At 37.2% G+C, this 20,547-nt stretch overlaps 3 protein-coding genes and 1 long non-coding RNA gene across 7 annotated transcripts; 3 read left to right on the forward strand and 1 right to left on the reverse strand.

The window, feature by feature from the left end:
• The first annotated feature begins 414 nt into the window (after positions 1–414).
• On the forward strand, positions 415–2,301 carry LOC122080153. Its single transcript, XR_006140610.1, has 3 exons — positions 415–566; positions 1,576–1,759; positions 1,872–2,301. It is a non-coding gene; the product is annotated as an uncharacterized LOC122080153 (long non-coding RNA).
• A 2,883-nt stretch (positions 2,302–5,184) lies between these two features.
• On the forward strand, positions 5,185–6,143 carry LOC122080346 (protein LITTLE ZIPPER 1-like). Its single transcript, XM_042647302.1, has 2 exons — positions 5,185–5,558; positions 5,657–6,143. Exons 1-2 carry the CDS (start codon positions 5,473–5,475, stop codon positions 5,877–5,879), a joined length of 309 nt encoding a protein of 102 aa, XP_042503236.1. The 5' UTR covers positions 5,185–5,472; the 3' UTR covers positions 5,880–6,143.
• Positions 6,144–10,858: 4,715 nt separating this feature from the next.
• Positions 10,859–12,404, forward strand: LOC122078610 (zinc finger A20 and AN1 domain-containing stress-associated protein 1-like). 4 transcript variants are annotated; one of them, XM_042644666.1, is made up of 2 exons: positions 10,859–11,075; positions 11,573–12,404. In XM_042644666.1, the coding sequence occupies exon 2, from the start codon at positions 11,610–11,612 to the stop codon at positions 12,183–12,185; it is 576 nt and encodes a 191-aa protein (XP_042500600.1). In that variant the 5' UTR covers positions 10,859–11,075; positions 11,573–11,609; the 3' UTR covers positions 12,186–12,404. The 4 variants fall into 4 exon arrangements, with proteins under 4 accessions (XP_042500600.1, XP_042500601.1, XP_042500599.1 ...); XM_042644667.1 differs by having other exon boundaries at positions 11,580–12,404; XM_042644665.1 differs by having other exon boundaries at positions 11,604–12,404.
• Positions 12,405–18,696: 6,292 nt separating this feature from the next.
• On the reverse strand, positions 18,697–20,547 carry LOC122078109 (NAC domain-containing protein 2-like). Its single transcript, XM_042643971.1, has 3 exons — positions 20,373–20,547; positions 19,072–19,331; positions 18,697–18,938 (listed from the first exon to the last, which is right to left on the reverse strand). The coding sequence occupies exons 1-3, from the start codon at positions 20,545–20,547 to the stop codon at positions 18,825–18,827; spliced, it is 549 nt and encodes a 182-aa protein (XP_042499905.1). The 3' UTR covers positions 18,697–18,824.

The following is a 20,547-nucleotide window of genomic DNA, read 5'->3' on the forward strand; positions in this document are numbered from 1 at the left end:
GGAAGAGCCTCAAGAATGAGTTCAAAGTGAAAAATGCCACCAGATTCTATTACCATGAATTGGAAATATTATGCTTTTTCCCATGTACGCCATGTGGCAAAAAATTGTAACATGGTAGTGGACTGTAACTTGGTTTCATTGCTTGCCCTTGTCTCAAACCTTAATTCCTTGAATCGAATCTTGCATTTGGTCTGAAACTTGGCTCATGGCCAGAGGCTGACATGAATAATAGGTCTACAAAGTCCTGGTGCCAGCTCAGCTGTCACAAAGCGGAAAAACAGGCCACTAGAGATGTCTCTATATCTCTCTTTCTTCCTTTTATATCATTTTTTTTCTTTTTGGGTTGGGGTGGGGGGGGTGGGTGAAGTTATCAAAGAGGGGACCAGATGGTTGTCAAAGGTTATAAGTGAAGGGATAAACAAAAACAAAGGAAGATGTTGTAACTGTTATATATTTTATTTTGGAACTTTATTCTCATGTAATTTTTTATGGCATAGGTACCTCTGCTTGGCGGAGCATTTTGTGCATGCACATGGCATTTCTTCTATAACTCTGAGTCCCTTGAGGTAACCAGGTTTATCTTTACTTTGTACATGGAAATGCCTAGAGTTTCGCATGAACCGGTTTTTAAATGCTTAAGTGGCTCAATTGGCATGATGCTAAAAATCTAGGGCTGTCAGCATGAAGACAAAGGTAACGAGTCAGTGAGCAGTCACTCTGCGCAAAAATGCCCAAGGCTAGGACCATCTCTTATTGACCCTTCAAAAGTGGGACTTGCATTGGGTTGAGGCCCTTAGTGTTCAAATCCTTGTAACTTGAATAGCTCGTGCTACAATAAACATTTCTGCATCATTTTCTTCACTTGAAAGAAATGTAAATTTGGTGGTTTCTATTGCAACGTTTTTCATATTTAAGAATCATTAACCTCTGCAAGTGTCATCCAGGAAATGATAAGTAAATTAAATATCCAGCTCAGAGTTGGCAAAGTCCAACACCTCATAATTAAGAGGTCATGTGTTCATCACTCCTAGGGGCCTACCTATTAGAAAAAACACAGAATGTATGAGGTACATTTATTATGTTTCTTAAAATGAAATACTACCTCCCCCCGCCCCGCCCCGCCCCGCCCCGCCCCCGCTTTTTGTGTTGAAGTGGATGTCAATCTGCAAGTGGCATATGGCTGGAAAATTCAAGCAGCAAAGACAACCGAAAGTATGGCAAACATAAAAATTGCAATGCTGTATTGATGTATACAGTTTTTTGAAAAATACAGCTGTGGAAATATGATAAAATACACATATAAATTACTTATAACTAGTGACATATATCTATATGTAAAATATGCTATACTTTTGTCCCAGAATTTTAATTAAAATTCGTCTGAACATGTTTGTATCTTTAACCATGAATTTTTTACAATTCACTTCTTTTACTGATTTTCTGTCCACCGTAGTTGAATTGTACTGAAGCTATTCCAGTGAGGAACTTTTGCCGTATGCCAGTTTGCTATCTATGTCCATGCTTTTTGGTAGGGATTATATATGAACTAACTTGGTAATGCCCCAATAATTTCAGGTGCTGGTGGCCCTGCAAGCAGCACTGACTGTTGTTGGTAACTTCACAATGTGCATTGCAGCATTTCGTATATACAAATCTTGTCAACAAGGTTCAGGAACTCGATAATATATATTATCATGGGGTTTTTTCTTTATTTCCTGGGACAAATCCATAATCATTTGCCCTTGGGTCACTCGGCAAGGTGAACTATTATTATTCTTGTTCAAGTGTCTACTTTGCAAGGTGGACTATTATTGTTCTTGTTTCTCCAGGTTATGACACCTTTATTTGTAATGGCGGTTACACTGGTGCAGGAAGTAGGAAACGGTGGAGGCAAAGTTGAAGCTTTCTTATTGGTGATCAGAAATGGATCCGCCAATGAGTAGAAGTTGAGTGTATCGGATGGGTACTCCTTGAAAGGGAAATTTATTGTGTTAATAATTTCTGTAGTTAGGCAAGCTGTGGATCCTGATTCATAGCCATGGCTCAATATCAATTATGAAATGTTTCGCAATGCTTAGAGTCCAAGGAAATTATTATCTTCAATTTAAAGTTGGATGGGGTGGATGGATGGTCAATGCCAGCAGGTAGGAGCTGTTCTGTATTGTAAAAATATGAAATCTCACGGTAGGAACAGTGACTTTTTCAACCTGGTAAATTGACAGTTAGCCCACCACTTGTAATATTATACTTATTTAAGGCTTTGTGTTAATAATCATGTGATGCTGCAGCCTATTTAGACTTTCTGACCATTTAACAGATTTTGCATGTGAATCCCTTTCTGCCTTTTGGTTATGTCTGTCTGAGAATTTTGACATATTCTACAGGTATTCATCATAGTATGAAGAATTGCTCTTCAGTCCTTGCCCATGCTTAATTGCTTATCTAGTACTAGCCTCTCCCCATGGGCAAGTAGAGTGTGAGGTTTAAAAAAATGGGAACCAGATTGGCCCTTACAAAAACTAGGATTAGGGCATATTTGGTTTTATTATTACTGATTCCTCATTGTTCCTGGATCAGGATCGGACTGGACTGACCCAAATCCCTATTCTGGGTTTTTCTAACTCGGGTTAGACAGGTACATATGATGGCTAGAAGAGCTAGAATTGAAGGCATAATAACTAGAACTGGTAGCATAGATTTGTAGATCCCTTCTTAGCCATAAATGTTTCTTTCTAATGTGATTTGTGCTGAAGTGTAACTGCTTGCAACTGTGATCTCTAAAACAAGCCAAACTTTTTTGTCCAAAAACAAAACCCTATCGGATGAATTGATCTACTGAGTTTTTCTCGTAACTGTGATTCTTCCCTGGATTCTAGAAGATAGAAGATGACTATGAATTAGTAGAACTTGATTTTCTTTTGGGTCCCAATGGCTTATAAGTGCTTTCATTCATGTATACCCACCAGCTTTGATTTTGATTGGGCGATCAGGAGCTAAAACCCTTGAGTTCTATACAGAATTACAGATATTAATTGGGTTTAATCTTGTTTAACATCTGGTTCAGGGTGGAGAGGGGGGGGGGGGGGGGGGGGGGGGACCAGGCAATAGAAGCTTCTTGTGCAAGGCGTGATATCATATAAGGCCTAGCCAAGAAATTAGTGATTCTGATGATGGGATTGTGTATAAATCTTCAGAGCAATTGATTGCAGAGGAAAGACAATGGGACCAATTGGGTGGGAGAGAGTGAGATGAAGTGGACCACATGAGAAAGGGTGTATGAATAGTCTTCATAAGCATCATCATCATTCATTCATGTAAGCTATGTCAAAGGTGTACAACAACCCAGAAAACCAAGGCACTCGTAACACTGGAGGAGGAGGGAATTTTTTTATTCATTTCTAGGTTGACTAGCAAGTTTCGTCTCACCCTCATTAAGTAGTAAGGAAGAGTTGAGAATAAGAAAGGTATAAATGGATTGGAGGGAGTGGTGAGTGGTCCTAGTCCTCCCTCCGCAACTGGCTCACCATTTCATGTTCAAAATGGTATGATTTAGGAGGTGGGAGTCCATCCAGACAAGGGAGCATCATGGTTTGCTTCTTCTTCTTCTTCATTCCATCATCCGAGGCAGAGAAGAAAGAAATACAGAGCAAAGGGTACTCAATAACATAGCCTCCTCAAAGTAATATTTGACTCTATAGATCCCTGTTTTCAAATTTAGTATAATGAGAGATTGGATAAAGAGGTGAAGCTGAAGTAAGAATGAAAGTGAACACCCCAACCTTCCTATTGGAATACCCCACAAGTGCAAAAGCACTCATTATCTCATTATCAGTTTATTTGTAAACACATAAAGTTGAATCTAATGCAATTTTTATTTTTTGTGTGTGTGAGAGAGAGAGAGAGAGAGAGGGGGGGGGGGGATTTTGGTATATAAAGAGTATCTCACATTGAGATCTGATAAAAGGCCATAACGAGAAAATAACTTTACAGGTAATATAAGATTGTAAAGTACCATATAAATTGGCTTATAAGGTGAGGGAAAAGATAGTATCATACCACATCAAATGACTTCTGTAACCAAAGAGGGATTAGCCCTAATATGACTGATATGGGATCATAAAAAAGGAAAGGTTAAGTATATGTGGTGGGTCCCTGGAGCTATGGAACCAAAAACTCAAATTGTTTTGAAAGTGAAGGAAATTGATTGACAGAAAAACCATAATCGATCAGGTCCTCACCACCATCACCATATCACTATCACCCTATGAATGAAAGGAGAAAGAAAGGTTGATGGGCTAAGGTTAAGGCCGTGTGAGCGTGGGAGGACCAGTGGGGGAAAGGATGAAGAAGGTGATGAGATTGATAATTCCAATGTAAAGCTGAAGATGAAGCCAAAAATGCCTAATCTGGGTGTTCTAGTGTTTCACACTTCCACTTTCCACGTAAATGACCATGGCTTCCCCTACTTGATTACGTGAAGAAAAGGGCCAAAAGAAGAAACCTAACCGCATTGACTCTCTCTCTCTTCCTTGGTTTCTTTGATTTGGCTTCTCTGAGTTATAATTACCATAAACAAAATCAACAAGTGGTAGCACATAAGATACCCCTATAGTTCAGGGTCTAGCTGAAACTGGGAAACCTAACCCAGAAAGGAGGTTTTGTTAATTTGTTCCCTCTTCCTCTTCTAAAGATGTTTCAATTTCACCAGTGTCCTTATTCTCAAACTGGGTGGGTTTCATACTATACAGGATCAGTCAAAAGACAAACATAAACGTGGAGATGTAAAGGAATAAAAAATTGCCCAGTTCTAAGTTCTAACCAAGTAAGGCTCATTTCCTTCCCATCAATTACTTCCTAATGGTTGTTGACCTGCCAGAAAGTGAGAGAGAGAGAGAGGTGACCGTCCAAGCAAAGAAAGTAAGAACTCTTTCTACACTTATGTAGGGTATTAAGGAAAGGCATCTATGAAAAGACGGGCTTTAACCCTTTTCTCTAAACTCTTGTCTGACATAGTAATCCATGGTTTAATTGAATAATCAACCAAAAGTAACCTTTTCTTTCCTTCCAAAGTCTCGTGGGCCACTTTCAAACATGGGAATAAGTCTCAAAAGTAAACTACCTGCAATGGGGTATAACCAAAAACTCCAATTTGGGCTCTGACAGTGTCTAGTTAGAGAGAGAGAGAGAGAGAGAGAGAGATGGGTGATAAGTCATGAATGGAGATAGGAAGAAGAGAGAAGGGGAAGTTGAAGGTGTAAGAAGTAATGATGAGACCTCGTGCCATCATTGCAAACGAAGAAGGCTTCTCCCATATACAAACACTGCACACACCAAAGATTTTTTAGGTTCAAACACCATATTATCTTATTTATATGTGCACCTGCACCACACACCTCCTTGTATTCTCTCTCCATTATTTCCAGTTCTTCCCCCAAAAAACTTAAGAATTGAGGGAAAAAAAGGAACTTCAGAATGCGCCTTAAAGGTTCACAGTGGTGCCAATCAACAATTCCAGCTCGCCGCCGGCGGTGCAAGGTTCGAGTTCGCCGGTTATCCAGGTTCTTCCTTGCTTCCTAGCACTTGTGTTTCATGGGTTTCATCCCTGATTCTTTTTAGATATTAGATTTCAATAGTTAATTAATTAACACTTAAACAGGAGGAGGAGAAGGTCGGTAGAAGCAGCACCAGTAGGGGTGATGGGTATAGAGATGGCAATGAAGAACTTGAAGCTGTACTTGGAGAATAGAAGTATAATAGAAGAGAATGAGAAGCTGAGGAAGAAAGCTCTTCTACTTCATCAAGAGAACCAAGTCTTGATGTTTGAGCTCCAGAAGAAATTATCTCATAACCACCATTCACGACTTGAAGTTTCATGTTGAAGCTTGAAGGAGAAGGTGATCATCATCAGAAGGGCTCCTTACCTTTTCTGCTTCTGGTCATGACTCTTTCTCTGTTTCTTGTTCTAGATAATATGATGAAATATAACTATAATTAAGATAGATCAGATGAGTTTTCTTCTGTTCTTTATCTTTTATCTTTTTTCTAGTTGAAATTGTATGGGGTATCTAATATTTTTGGATGGCTAAAGGATCAATCTTTGTATTTGTTAAAAGTTTTATATTCTTTTAGATTTGATTACTGCACCCTGAAAGAGTCATCACTAGAGATTTTTGTTAATAAAAAGACTATCTATGAATAAGGTTATATGATTAAGTGCTTCATCCATTGATTAATAGTTCATCATTTTTTCTAGATCAAACAGATTACAGGTACCTTTGTTTCAAAGGGATGCGCATAGATATTGAAACCCTAGCCCATAGATGATATAGATGACACAGCACGTGTGTTTTGTGCTTTAACTCTTTTTTTGGGGTAGGCAATTGTTTCCATCAGAGAATGGATCCTCCTGTAGTTATCTTTATTTCGACGTACATGTGAGGATTTAATACCTGTTATATTTTTTGTTATTTTCGATCATAAATCATCGATGTGATACTTTTAGTGCATGTTCAATCAATTTTCCCACATGGACGGCTGACCTCGCTATTTCAAATATTCCAACAAAAGGATAGATAGGAGACACTCTAGATTAGCTACTATTTCAAATATTCCAACAAAAGGATAGATAGGAGACACTCTAGATTAGCTACATGTAAGACATGGTAGTATTAAGTATTAACATAGGTTAGCTTAATTAGTTGGCTCTCTTATTATAAAATTAGGAAAAAGTTTTCTAGCCGCCAGGGAAAGGTATGCTAGCACCTTCTTTATCTAGCTACCAGGAAAGGTATGCTATCACCTTATCTATCTATTTCTCTTCCTCACATAAAATGACTGTGCTGTCTTTCATGTATAAAATTATTGGGGAAATGAATGTGGCCCGGCACCCAGACAAAGAGGATAGTGAAATGACACCCCTACCAGTGTAAAATCCAAAAAACTCACCCGTTGTTTATGCCCATGTCTTCATTGGCCCCGCATTGGTCTAGGAGTTGCACAACCAAGGAGCATTCTTTTCCCCAAAATTATTGCTGCAATTCATTGATGTGCTCTCCTATGTAGCTTACTCAATGAACCTTCTCCCATAAAAATTATACATAAAATTTGGGACCAATTTCTTTTCAATAATGAAGATCTGAACCCATTGTGAAGAGTATTTTTTACCTCACATAATAAAAGGTGGGAGTTAATGATGACAAAGGATGCCAATTATAGGGCAAGCATTAGGGTTGTAAGTTTGGACCTGAATGCCCGAGCATGGTTTGGGCTTAGATTTACGACCCCAAGGGTGGGTTGAAAAACAATAACCCTAAGTCAGGGTTGGGCTAGGCATGGGTTGAGGCCTAGGCCAGCCCAACTCAACCCGATCCTGAGTTTAACCCTGGTTTTATTATATGATTTAAGGTTGTAATCTTATCCTTTTATTCAGAATAAAGAAATCTGGGTCATTGTTTATTATATCCAATTTATATAGAAGTTTCTAACTTCATCAAATACAAAATTTCATAATTTCTTCCAATATTTGATATACTTTTTCAATGTGACCTTGACCCTGATTACAAAAACAGGGTCATTTAGGGTTAGCCCGACCTTGGCAAAAATCAAGGCCAATTAAGGTCAGCCCCCACCTTAACCAGCCCAATCATGTCAATTAGGATTGGGTTAGGTTGGATTGTGCCTGGATTGAATTTTAAGGACCTAAGGTTAGGCTATGGTTTTAAGAAACAAAGCTAGGGATTTAAGAAACCAAATCCAATCAAGATCAATTAGGTCCGGGTTGGATTAGATTGAGCGTAGTTTGAGTTTTGGGGACCAAGGGTTAGATTGGGATTGTAAGCAACCAGGCCCAACCTATTTCATCCCCTAGTGAGCATGTCCATGATAAACTTTCCTTAGGAATAATGTCGTTTTTTGGACTTTTCCACCCAAAGGCAATCAAATATATTACCTTTTGGTTTCCCTTGGGAATCCTTTGATAACTCTCCTTTTATTGGTCGAGTTTTCTTTCAGCCATAGTGAATCAGAATTCACTCATTGCTTAACTCACTAATTGCAGTGGGTTCAAATGCGTGCAGAAGGTATACTTGAGGTTTGTGAGTCTAGGATGGAGTGGTGAACGCCTTATGGAGAAAACTTTCTAATTTCTCCTTCCTTTATTGTTCTTTCCCATCTTATTAGCTCGCGGCCAACCAAACAAGGACTAAATGATCATGAATTTGCTTCTTTTGGGAGTCCATGATGAAGGTCCCACTTGAGGACATTAAACATTGTAGTTCTCCTCAGGTTTGGTCCGCTGGATTGGAATTTGGCTCCAAACACCAATACTATTGCATTCTATTGACTTATTCTGAGATAATTAGATTAATCCAACGGTTTCGGCACATGATGGATATGCTTCGCATCCTATCACGTACGCAATCACAATCTTTTAAAAAATTAATGCATTATAAAAAATCACACCAAACATTAGTTCAATTTTTTTTAATCTCTTTTTTTCGCATCCAAACATAGCCTAAGTTAAAAGATAATTGAGTCGATCATTTATAATTACATAGAGTCGTGTCATGTAAATTATCGGTTTGTATGGTTTGGGCTCGGGACCAACCCTGAATTTAGCCCAAATAGGCTGCCTAACATAAGTCCAAACTTTATGGGCCAAGCCCAGCCCTAACCTGACATAACAAGGGTAGTGCTGAGCTGATCTCAGGTTTCCCGGCCCAAGTTTGGATTATGACCTAGTTAATAAAGGACTGGTTTGCTTTTGTTTTCAAAAACGTGTTTTACTGTGTTCAGAAATGGAAAAACACCTCAAAAATCATTTAATTTTTCAATTTATTTCACTTGTTTTTCGAAATAGAAATATAAATTTATGCTTATTTTTGTATCTAGAAACAGGAATGGAGAAACAAGTTAAACTTATATTTCTGTTTCTAGAAACAAGTGGAAGGAACAAAAAATGTGAAAACCCCGATACTTCACTCGTGTCTTGAACCCAATTACACTGTTGAAAAAGTTTCGATAAACAAAAAAAATCAAACACCTTTTTACAATTTCAAAAATCGTTTCTTAGCCCAAAAATGGAAAAATAAAATCGTTTCTACTGTTTCAGAACACATAAACAGCAGAAACAAAATCAAATGGGACTGAAATCTAAAAAGTGAAGGGTTCCCATGTCATGGAGGAAATGGTTTCATCAACAAAAAGAGTCCACATGGTCAAGTAAGGTTGTCAAAGTTCAGTCCAAATCGATCTTTAACCAACCCAATCACACCCTTATCCGTTTGGTTTTGGATTGACATTTGTGGAACTGATAGAGACCAGAACCAAAATCAAACTAGATTGACCTAATGGACGGACTGAAATGGATGGAAAACCTAACAAAAAAATCGAAATCAAATCAGACTAGATCCAATGGTAGCACAATTACAAATTAATAAAAATTAAATCAAATTGAAACAAAACCAATAAAAATAAAAAACCTTCTTAATCATTTGATTTTGAGTTGACATAGTAACCAACTTAATCTGATTAAGTCTTGATAAATACCAGACTAAACATACTGATTGACACCAAGGAAGGGATATGAATTTACGTGAAATCAAATGGTCAGGATTAAGGATGTCAAAATGATGAACCAAATTAAAACTAAAATCAATACTATTTTCCTTGGTTTGATTTCAGTTTCATTGAAATTGATCAGACCAGATAAAATTAGACTGATTGACACCCCGAAAAGCAAGGTCTTCCCATTAATTTCTTTTTGTATACATTTAAGCTCGAAATCAAATCTGACTGGATCCAATAGTAGCACAACTACAAATTAATAAAAATTAAATCAAACCGAAACAAAACCAATTAAAATAAAAAAAATTTTGACATTTGATTTTGAGTTGACATAGTAACCAACTTAATCTGACTAAGTCTTGATAGATACCAGACTAAACATACTGATTGACACCAAGGAAGGGATATGAATTTGTGTGAAATCAAATGGTCAAGATTAGGATGTCAAAATGATGAACCAAATTAAAACTAAAATCAATAGTATTTTCCTTAGTTTGATTTCAATTTCACCATCTCCACATTGAAACTGATCAGATCAAGCCGATTGACACACTAGAGCCCCACTTAGGACTCAAGTAAATGCCCTTCTACTGCACTATACTAATATTGTTACGATCCTAAAAGAACTCAACCTCATAAATAAAATTACAATGTAAGGAGATCCAAGACCATATCAATCCATATCAATTTTTATAGAAAATTAATGTAAGATTAATCCCCATAAATTGATATAAGATCGTAATAGATGCAAGATTTTCAAAGAAAATCGATGTAAGATCAATCTCTATAAATTGATATGGGATCGTAACAGAAACAATAAGGATTTAGATAGTAGAGAGGTATCTGTTTAGATGATCTGGCCATCCGATGCTGTGCACGAATGCAATAATTATGAAAAAAAATAGTTTAACGAAAGCGGTGGCTCGCGGGAAGATGGCATGTCCCATTCCCATAATATGACACAAGCTGACGATTCTGCGGGGCCCATTAACTTTTTTGGCGGCTCAATAATAGAAACTAGTAAACTACCTCACGAAAGTGGAAACCCATCCTGCCAGCTGCCGGTCATGAGTGACGTGTTTCTTTTCTTTGAACACCCTTTACCAGTCACCACCGGGCCCACAGAAAAAGGCTTCCATGAGCCGAGTTGTGGCTTTGCCTCGGTGATAACCGTAGCATGTAACCCTTCTTTTTGGAAAAGTCCCAAGATTTTATACCGTTAGATTAGTATCTGATCTGAAAATCCGATTTTATAATCAAATCTTTTCTTTCTTAAATAACCAAAAGAAAAGAAAAGAAAAGAAAAGAAAGCAACGATAAAGCAAAACAGGGGCGCCCCTCAATCCCTCCGATCCAGCGATATTGAAACCAGGGTTTTTCGTTAATCTCCAGCTCCCGTACTCTTTCACTTCCGTCTTCTTCCACTTTTGAATTACTATCTCTGTACCTTTACGAGTTGCGTATAGATCCAAGTAACCTACAGAACGAGATTTTGAATCTTTACGAAAGACGTAAGAAAAACCTTATCAATTGTTGTTATTTGCCTTTTTCTTATATTCGTTTCTGCTTCTTATGAATTTATAGTTTCTGGTAGGAATGTAATAGATCCATAGTTCTTGAGAATTATATTGTGTGAGTATTGGAATTGGATTATTACTGTCAATATTGGTTGATTCTTCAAGATCACAGTATCTTCTGTTTTAATGGCCGTAATATACTCATCGTAAGGGAATTTCGCTGCTATTCGCCGGTATCTGCAGAGTTTTGTGATCAAGCAGCCTTCGGATTTGGGAGAAAAGAGAAAACCAGAAAAATCCGGAAACCGATTCTTTTCGAATTTTTTTTGTTTATATTAGAAAGGGTCAATTTCTCAGAAGTTCCCAAAATTTTAGCTGTGATTCCGAGGTTTTTTTTTGGGGGGGGTCAAATTAGTAGTCAAGTCAATTTTGGGCTATTGACCAGAGATTTTTTTCTTTACTTTCTATTCTCTTTTGATTTGTTATTTAAGTTTCCAGTTTTTTCTTCAACTTCGACTACAGAGAGAGATGGGTTCTGAAGAGAGCTGGGATCGAGTGAAGGAGGAGACCGGATGCCGAGCTCCTGAAACTCACCGGCCCTGCACTAACGGATGTGGCTTCTTTGGGACACCAGCGACTCTGAATCTGTGTTCTAAGTGCTACAGGGATTTCTGCATCAAAGAGCAACAAGACGCTTCCGCCAAAGCTGCCGTTGGGAGATCTCTTAGCCCAACAAAATCGACATCGCCATCACAACCGCAACAGCAGCAACAACAACAACAACAATTATCCGTACCTTCCTTATGTGTCGATTCTTCTTCTTTGGCTCCACCGACATCATCGTCTGAATGTTCTTCTGCTGTTAATTATTCAACGACCACCACCGGTGTTGGTGGTGATGAAACAGGCGTGAAGAAGAGGTGCGTGAGCTGTAAAAAGAGGGTCCGTGTGTTGGGGTTCAAGTGCAGGTGTGGCAGTATTTTCTGCTCGCAGCATCGATACCCAGAGATGCATGCGTGCACGTTCGATTTCAAGGCTATAGGTCGGGACGCCATTGCCAAAGCCAATCCCGTTGTCAGGGCTGATAAGTTACAGAGGTTCTGAAACTGTTTCTCATGATTCATCTGTTCGTGAGGTGTTCTCCTTTTTAGGTCCTCTTGTGTGTTTTTTTTTTTTTTTTGAGTTCTCCTTATGTTTGTACTTCGAGGGGAAAAGAGGAATTGGGATGGGAAATTGATGATAGGAATCCAGCCAGTATGAATGTTTGGTATTGGTAGAGTGCATTCCATATAATAGAGTAGAATGTGGAGTTATTTGCACCAAGGTTGATTTTCTTTATTGGGAAAATATTTCTGTGGGGGAGTGTGGTTCGGGGCGCCCAATGAGGCATCTGATGTCTAGGAGGACACCCAGGTCCTTCGAGCTTTCGGATACCTGGTTGGTCACATAGTCCATTGGAGAGGATCTTTTTTCCGTGTGGTTCTTGCATCAAGACATATGGGTGAAATGACTGGGAAAGGGAAAATGGTCCTCCAAGTCATCAGATGTTTGGTTGGGCGCCCAACGCTTGGGAGAAGATCTTTTTCCGTGTGACCCCTATATTCAGATACACAGGATAAAATGATCGATCATATTACATCGCCATTGGGAATTGAATCCTTTCCAGTGCCATTGGAGACCCAATGGCCAATACACATCCAAAGTGCTCGTTGTATCTGAAATCCTACTTTTGTTGTTCTACTCTTCATCTCTCTTTATTTGTTCTTAATCTTGTCACTGAGCTGTCAAGATGTTGAAAGATATAATCCTACATATCTATTTGTTCAGATCTTACATGTTTTATGTACTTGAGGAGCTATCTCTACTTAATGCCTCAAGGTTCTAGATTGAATCTTCCAACATGGTATCAAAATTTCCTAAGTTATCTCTCCAAGTGTAAAGATAGTTATGTAAAAAATATACGTGAAGAGTAATGTTGTGATGTTCGGAGATAAAGTTATAGATACACATCAATTTGTTTAATTTTTAAGAATCTTCGTATACTTGAGGAACTATCTCCATCATATTTATCATGGCAGAAGTTTTGTGATATGAAGGTCTCATAGCACTCAAATATACACATAATATGGTTCACCACAAAAAGGGGAAGAATTATGTAAACCATTATTCTCCTAGAAAGAGGTATAAAGCATGATAGAAGTATTTAATACTGTCATAATCATTTGGCCTGCAGCTGATTGATATGTCCTGATCAAAAGAAGTGGCCCCACCCATTCATGGAATAGATTCCTAAGAAAGTAGCATATGAGCAAGGTACAAGACTTGTGACCTGTGAAATCACAAACTCTTTGATGGTAACTAAAGGTAGCCACACATTCAATGAAAAGAGTGGTAGTTGCAGGTCGACTTTCACATCTCCATCCCAACTGTCAAGCAGTTATGAAGTACTAAATCTTATTGCCCACAATAGGGAGAAAAGAAAAAAAGTTCAATAGCTTAAGATGGACCATCTTATCACAAGGGCATCTCCTATCAGATCAAGTATAGTATATCTTTGAACATCTAGAAGGAAGATGAGCATTATAGAGAGTTGTGAGTTGTGAGTTGGACCATCTTATCACGAGGGCAAGGACTATCAGATCAATACACTAGTTGTGGACTTTGTGACTCATTTCATACTAGTTAGGTGATGTTAATTCTTCCTTAATTGTATAGAATGACAAGTTAATGCTTATCAAAAAAAAAAAAAAAAAAAGACAAGTTAATCAGGCTGAGCTGGCCTAGTTGTGATGGGGGCGGTTGACCCAAGTGGGCAGGGCCGTGAGGGTGTCAAACAGTCGGTTCGATCTTCTGGTTTTGATCAAATTTTTTTTTCCACCAGTTTTTATTATATATTGGATCAGTAAGGAGTAAAGTATATACATACCAAACCAAATCAAAACCAATAGCTATCAGCTTGGTCCGCTTTTTCATTATTGATTTATTTTAATGATCTCTTATCTATCCAATCTTATTTTTCATATATTAAAACTATAAAATTTATTGAATTTTATTGTTTTTTCGGTTTCAATCGTTTAACAGTTTCCAAATATCAAAATTAATATCAAACCAATAAGAAGTTCGATTAGATCATTTTCGACCATTTCAATTGGTCTGGTCTCATTTTTTACACCTTAAAAGTGGGTTATTCTTGAATCGGTTAACAATAATCTAGGCCTTGGGGAACTTTGATCCTAACCAGTTTTGTCTAGAGGAGGAACTTTGATGCTGACCATTTAATTGGTCCGGTCTCACTCCTATGTAGTTTATTTTTATACAGTGATTTTGAATGCAAGAAATGCTAATTCGATTTTTTTCACTGCATGATTGAATTTCTGCCAACACTTTCAAATACTTTGTTTCACAGTATAAAGCACTAAAAATTGATTGATCCCCAACACTAATGGGATATAGCCATTATCCAAAAAACATAAAAAAAAAAAATGGGATGTAGGGAAAGTATACGAACTCTGTTAATAAGTTCAGTAGACATCTGTGGGCCAAAATGTTAAGAAACTTTGAATCTTTTGATACAAGGCAGTGTTGTACCCAGGGTAAAGCGAAAAGGGCAAAAGTAAAAATGTAAAAAAAGGGCCTCCCATAAGGCCTGCTATGGTGGTTCAGCCCATGTCCCCCCCAGGCCCCAGCCTCACCTCTCTTTATGCCTCTCTTTATGCCGCTACTATAATTCAAGCTTCCAAACAGTATGTGGAAGCTTTTAATTAAATGATGACCAACGGTACATGAGAGACCAACCTCTCTCTCTCTCTCTCTCTCTCTCTCTCATGTCATGTGTGTCATGTGTGAATACTCTAAAGCCTACCAGCTTTCTCATATCACTTTATTGATAGATTGGAAATTGTATTGAAAATGGACAACTTTATCGTCCAATATCAGCACATGGGCATCAATATGTAGTAGACTTGTATGGTTACCAACACTTGCCTACACCCGGGGATATGTATCCAAGTCCTCTCAACTATTGAATGGGTGACAGATAAATGATTGCAGCTGGAGTGGGAGATTGAGAGAATTTTTTGTCGACCAGTATCATCCAAAGTGATGCATCACCTTGCTGTTGGAAACTCATCAATCTCCAATATTATATAGAACATTATGATCAAGTTTAATTAGAAGGAAAAAAAAAATGCGATTTCAATTCAATTAGACATTAGTAATTGATCTTTGCGGTTGCATATAGTGATCGGTATTGGATCAATTGTACTGATACTGATCTGTGAACTTAATCCCTGATCATCACATACCTCAAAGACTCAAATAGGGTGAGGTCTCATTGCTTGCATAGGCAACAAACATTCCCAATTGTTCAAGCAATAGGGCCACATCACTAAAATGGATAACTAAATTAAACAAATCTTATTTGATTGCTTGTTAATTGAAGTTTGAAAGAATATTACTTCCAGCCTTTTTGGTTAAGCAATATATCACTGTCCACATCTAATTTTACAGGTGATTTGAGCTTCCTTCCTTTCTCCTAGATTAATAGATTTGAACATCGTCTACCTAAATGATGTGACCTATCAATGTTATATTAATTAAGGGGTGAAAAAAAGTTTGGACAATGGGTTACTCCCTAATGTTCACAAATAAAATTTTGTAAATTTAAAATCTCCACTTAATCTAACTCCTCCATGCTTTTTTTTTTTGTTAACCAAGGTGTCCGGGCTAGCTTACGCGCACCTCGACTAATCCTCGGGGAGACTAGCACAGCAACCCACCGCCATGATCTCTACTTAAATCGTAAATGTAGAAATGGGGAATTGAACCTGGGACCATGCGCCTAATACACAATCCCCAGTTCGCCCTAACCATCTGGGCAAATCCACTGGTGGGTACAGAATAAATAAGAAAATCACACATACACTCACACAATGCGTACGCAGGGTTCAATCCCACGACCTCCTCCTCTAGGTGTCGGCTCCACAAGCTGAAGCTACCACCACTAGACTATCCTAATGTTCAAAAAAAAAAAAAAACCATGTCCCATAACAAGAGATTGAGTCAGAAACAAAACATCAAAATTAACATGAAACCCAAGTTTTTCTTCTCATAACAATATGCCCTAATTGGGTTTGTAAAGGGACCTAGCAGGACATTGAAAAATTAGTTATTTCTTTGCATCAAAAATCAAAGATACCCAATTATTGAATATGGGATTAATCAGACTTTTGAATTACCATATGAGATCTGATCCAATGGTGCAGCTACTAAAAAAAATTCTAAAATTGGAAATCATAATTCAGGGGAATAATAGATTTGCATCTTCCTTTGAATTGTTCATCCTCAGCAAGTCTAGAGGAGGTTTTGGTTGAAGAATAAGGATTTCATTTCAATAAAGCTTTGTTCAAGTTTGAGGTAAGAAATTGAGGTACTGTTTGACAACGTTTTGTCTCTGCCGTTTCCGCATTTTCTTGTTCCCAGAAACGGAGAAATAGCTTAAAAAGAGTTTGATAAAGTTGTTCCGTTTCACCCGTTTCTAGAAACATAAATCAAAATTAATGTCTATTTACAATTCTAGAAAACGACTTTGAGACTAGTTTCGACGTTTCTAGAAATGAATTTGAGAGGAAAAAAAAGAGCTATTGTGCCCTATAAATCTCTCAACTATTTAAACCTAAAAAGAGGCAATCAAACCCTCTCTATTTTGGGCATCCGATGATACTATTGGGTTTTTTAGGCTCTCTTTAGTATGATTTCTATTTGTATTTATTAACAATTTTTTATAAATTATTTGTGACAATAAATTATGGACCACAAATACTATTCGTTTGGTTACTATTTATAGAATAAATTATATAATGAGAAAATAGGTTTCAATTTTCACCTTCAGCTTTGAGCTTTGAAAAAGTATAAAACATACTGAAGTTACCTATTTACCATTGATTTTGAGTAGTTTAGCAAATGTGCTCATTTAAGATAGCAAAAATCAACAAAAATGATTTGTTACCACAAACCACAAATAACTTGAGAGTAATTTGTGATTTGTGATTTATTATAAATAAAAATAAGTGTTCTAAATTACACCAAACACTTGTAAAAATAGAAATAAGTCAAATAAATACAAATAGAAATCAAACAAAAAAAAGTCTTAGTGATATTATTTCTACAAAAAACGTTTCGAGAAACAGGTTTATCAAACACCAAAAAATCCATTTGTATTTCGAAAAACTTGAAAAGCCGTTTCTGCTGTTTCTAGACACAGAAATAGCAAAAACGTTATCAAATGGTGCCTGAGTAGATGGGCTCACTAACATTGGGTGCTTCGATTCGAGATTGAGTAGATGGGCTCACTAACATTGGGTGCTTCGACTCAAGATTGAGTAGGGCTCACTAACATTGAGTGCTTCGATTCATTTTCATAAAGCTTTGTTAGTTTGAGGCAAGAGATTGAGTAGATGGGCTCACTAACATTGGGTGCCTCAATCAATTGATTCTAGACTAATGTGGTAGTTTATAGGGTTGCTTTATGGTGTTTACCAGGAGAAATCTCTTTTTATTTTCGTTCCTTAATAAGGAATGGAGCTTGGAGATAAATAAATCATGTGTAAAATTGTAAATATACATTTATTTTGATAATAAAATAATTTACACCTATTAATTAATTAGGAGAGAGTTCTCATGAAAGGCAGCGTGACTGCGCGATAACGCAAGGCCAATGGGAGTACATATGTAAGCATCAACAGGATGGGGTTTCGGCCTTTCATGAAGAATGAGGTGGTCATTTCTCCCTCTCTATGTCTAGGTGCTAAGGTTACGGTGCCTTTCAGATTTCTTTTTCCCTATTTACATTTGTAAATATTTTGAGATTATTTATACTGAAGATTCTCTCTCTCTCATACACAAGTGCTACCTCATACACATATACACACATGCACGTGCAAGGAAACATTCTGGAAATGATCTTGAGTTTAATTAATTTGTGTATTTGACACTCACATTATCCATTCATTTCCACTCCCATTCTCGCTCTCGCTCTACCTTTTGGGCATATGTAGGATGGGGAATTGCTTCTGTCTTCATAACTGCAATATGGGCAGGGTATTTATAAGCTCCTCATATGTATTGGCATCTCCCTCTCCAAACCAATGGGTGCATAGGAAGGAGTTCCTTACAATTCATATATAGGAGGTCAACATGGTCAGGGTAGAGAGAGTGTGTAAGAGCAGCGAGCTCATCCTTTCTCCTTGCAATTTATAAAGTTTTTAAATTACAAAGTATTTTGAAAACATTGTTCTTGTACAAAAAAGGAAAGAAAGAAAGAAAAGAGAAAAATGTCGTTTGAAGCATTAAAGGAGAGGAAGACTGCAAGAAACCATCTTTGTAATTATTTGGCAATTGGTACTACTTAAGAAGGGGGAGAGGGGGGGGGGGGTTGGGTTGAGAGTGTTAAATAATTGGGATTTAGGTTACCACTCAAATGACTATAAATAAAGATGCATAATCATAGATCCCTAGGTAATGAAATTGTACTCAATCTCAATAAATTGTAATATAAAAGTAAAGAAATCACATACGACTATAATGAATTGAAAATAAAAATATTTATAAGGTATCACTGACAAATCTCTCTTATACATAGGAATCCATTATTATAGAGGTAGGAGTTCGAGAGAGAGAAAGATCAAGGCAACATATTAGTTTTTCCTATATTTACTTCATCGGGATCTATTTTTATGCAATTAGCTATTCTGATTTATCATCATCATCATCTTCATCATCATCATCAACAACATCATCATCAGAAAGGTCATCGTATTCGGACTCGTAACGAAGTTCACACACTATATAGCTTCCTATCTGAGATCCAAATAAACAAGGGTTAGGGTTAGGGTTAGGGTTAGGGATAGGGTCACTTGCAAAATTTCATTTTCAACTTTGATTTTGAATCTCAAATTTAGTTTCCCATATAGCTAAACTAAATCTTTCTTACCTTGTTTCCAATAGCTTTGCGCTCATCCTCTGAAAATATAGCCTGATTTACACTGTACTCATTCATAATCCAGTTGGTTTTGATTGTCTCATTTCGTATTGACCAGAAAAAATTGAACTCTTCCTTGAACCCTAGCATTTGTCCCGTACTGAATATCTTCTCTGGCAAAGTAGAAGCTCTCCAAAAACCATCTTTCACAGTTCGGTTCTCTTGTTTGTTGGTAAAGAAAAATGCTCTCTTAACATGTTCAAAATCATCACCTACAGTAAATTACCACAAGCATTTAATTCAAATTATCTGTTGAAAAAGATTGATGAAGAAAATCAATCTTATAAAACTATTTCTCCATCTTTGTTAAGGTCTCCATGTATTGCATTTACACATCTTACATATACGTATTTGATAATGTTTGACACATTTCTCTTTACTTGGACTGGAATATAGTGGCATTATTTTACCAAATTATACAAAAAATTTTGAGTCAATTTTTGTATAAACGAGAACATAAAATGATGTAGAAAAAAATGAAGATTGCAAACAAATAATCATACAATGCAAAAATTTATATGGTTTGACAAGATTACCTAATACCACAATGAGATGAGATTTGCTTCACTATCGATGGAGAATAGAGTTACAGCTACTTGTAGGCTTCACTCCAAATGGTAGAAGGTTAGATACTTAAGTATCAATACGTATGCAAAGATACAATCATGCCTTTATGCCAAGACAAGACCAAATGGAATAAATGTGCTAATCGTTGAAGTCCATCCTTGAGCATACCCCCTTGAAAGGACACCACCACCTCTATAAATAGGATGACCCATACATAATACTCTTTGGCATATAATTGTTGGCCTCTCTCACTCTTAAAATGAAGTCCTCTATTTCTGTTTTTGGTTGTTTAATTCTGATTGTGAGCATAAACCAAAAGTATCTTGACGTGGGCATAGTGAGCAAGTGCACTGTGCTAACGGGCTTACAAGGGCTATTTATCTTAGGAGTCCAGTTCTTACCAACTTGGCTATACCAATAAGGGGAACTAAGGTCTTAAGAAGAGTGATCGGTGGTTTGACTTATTTTCATTTAAATTTCACTAAAATCAGTGAAAAACACTAAATGTCCTCGTGTGAGTGATCTTAAAGAGATAAGAAGAATCGAACTTAAAACCACACGCTTTCTAAAGCAAATATTCCTTATCAAGTCAATTGCCTCTTGGGTTTAACTTAATATGTTCAATGTTGCTTCATTAACATTTCAATCCTCTACAAGAGAGAGAGAGAGAGAGAGAGAGAGAGAACCTTTGGGAAGTGTGAGAGGATCATAACTGTAGGGATTAATGGTATCTGGGATAAGACCAGCAGGAAGTCTAAGACGTTCAAAACGACCCAAAAGCTTCTCCTTGAGACAATTGATCACCTCGCTATCGATGGGATAGAAATAAAATCCAGTTTGGTCATGTGAAGAAGTCGACAT

Source organism: Macadamia integrifolia, chromosome 5, assembly GCF_013358625.1.
Source record: "Macadamia integrifolia cultivar HAES 741 chromosome 5, SCU_Mint_v3, whole genome shotgun sequence".
Lineage (NCBI taxonomy): Eukaryota > Viridiplantae > Streptophyta > Magnoliopsida > Proteales > Proteaceae > Macadamia > Macadamia integrifolia.

Bases quoted from the DNA above. Each gene is read 5' to 3' on its own strand.
- LOC122080346 (XM_042647302.1), top strand. From the start codon at position 5,473: ATGCGCCTTAAAGGTTCACAGTGGTGCCAATCAACAATTCCAGCTCGC. The intron at 5,559-5,656 runs GTTCTTCCTTGC...ACACTTAAACAG, and splicing joins CGAGTTCGCCGGTTATCCAG to GAGGAGGAGAAGGTCGGTAG.
- LOC122078610 (XM_042644666.1), top strand. From the start codon at position 11,610: ATGGGTTCTGAAGAGAGCTGGGATCGAGTGAAGGAGGAGACCGGATGC.
- LOC122078109 (XM_042643971.1), bottom strand. From the start codon at position 20,547: ATGTCGACTTCTTCACATGACCAAACTGGATTTTATTTCTATCCCATC. The intron at 19,332-20,372 runs GTTCTCTCTCTC...AATTTACTGTAG, and splicing joins TCCTCTCACACTTCCCAAAG to GTGATGATTTTGAACATGTT. The intron at 18,939-19,071 runs GTAAGAAAGATT...TTTGGATCTCAG, and splicing joins GCAAAGCTATTGGAAACAAG to ATAGGAAGCTATATAGTGTG.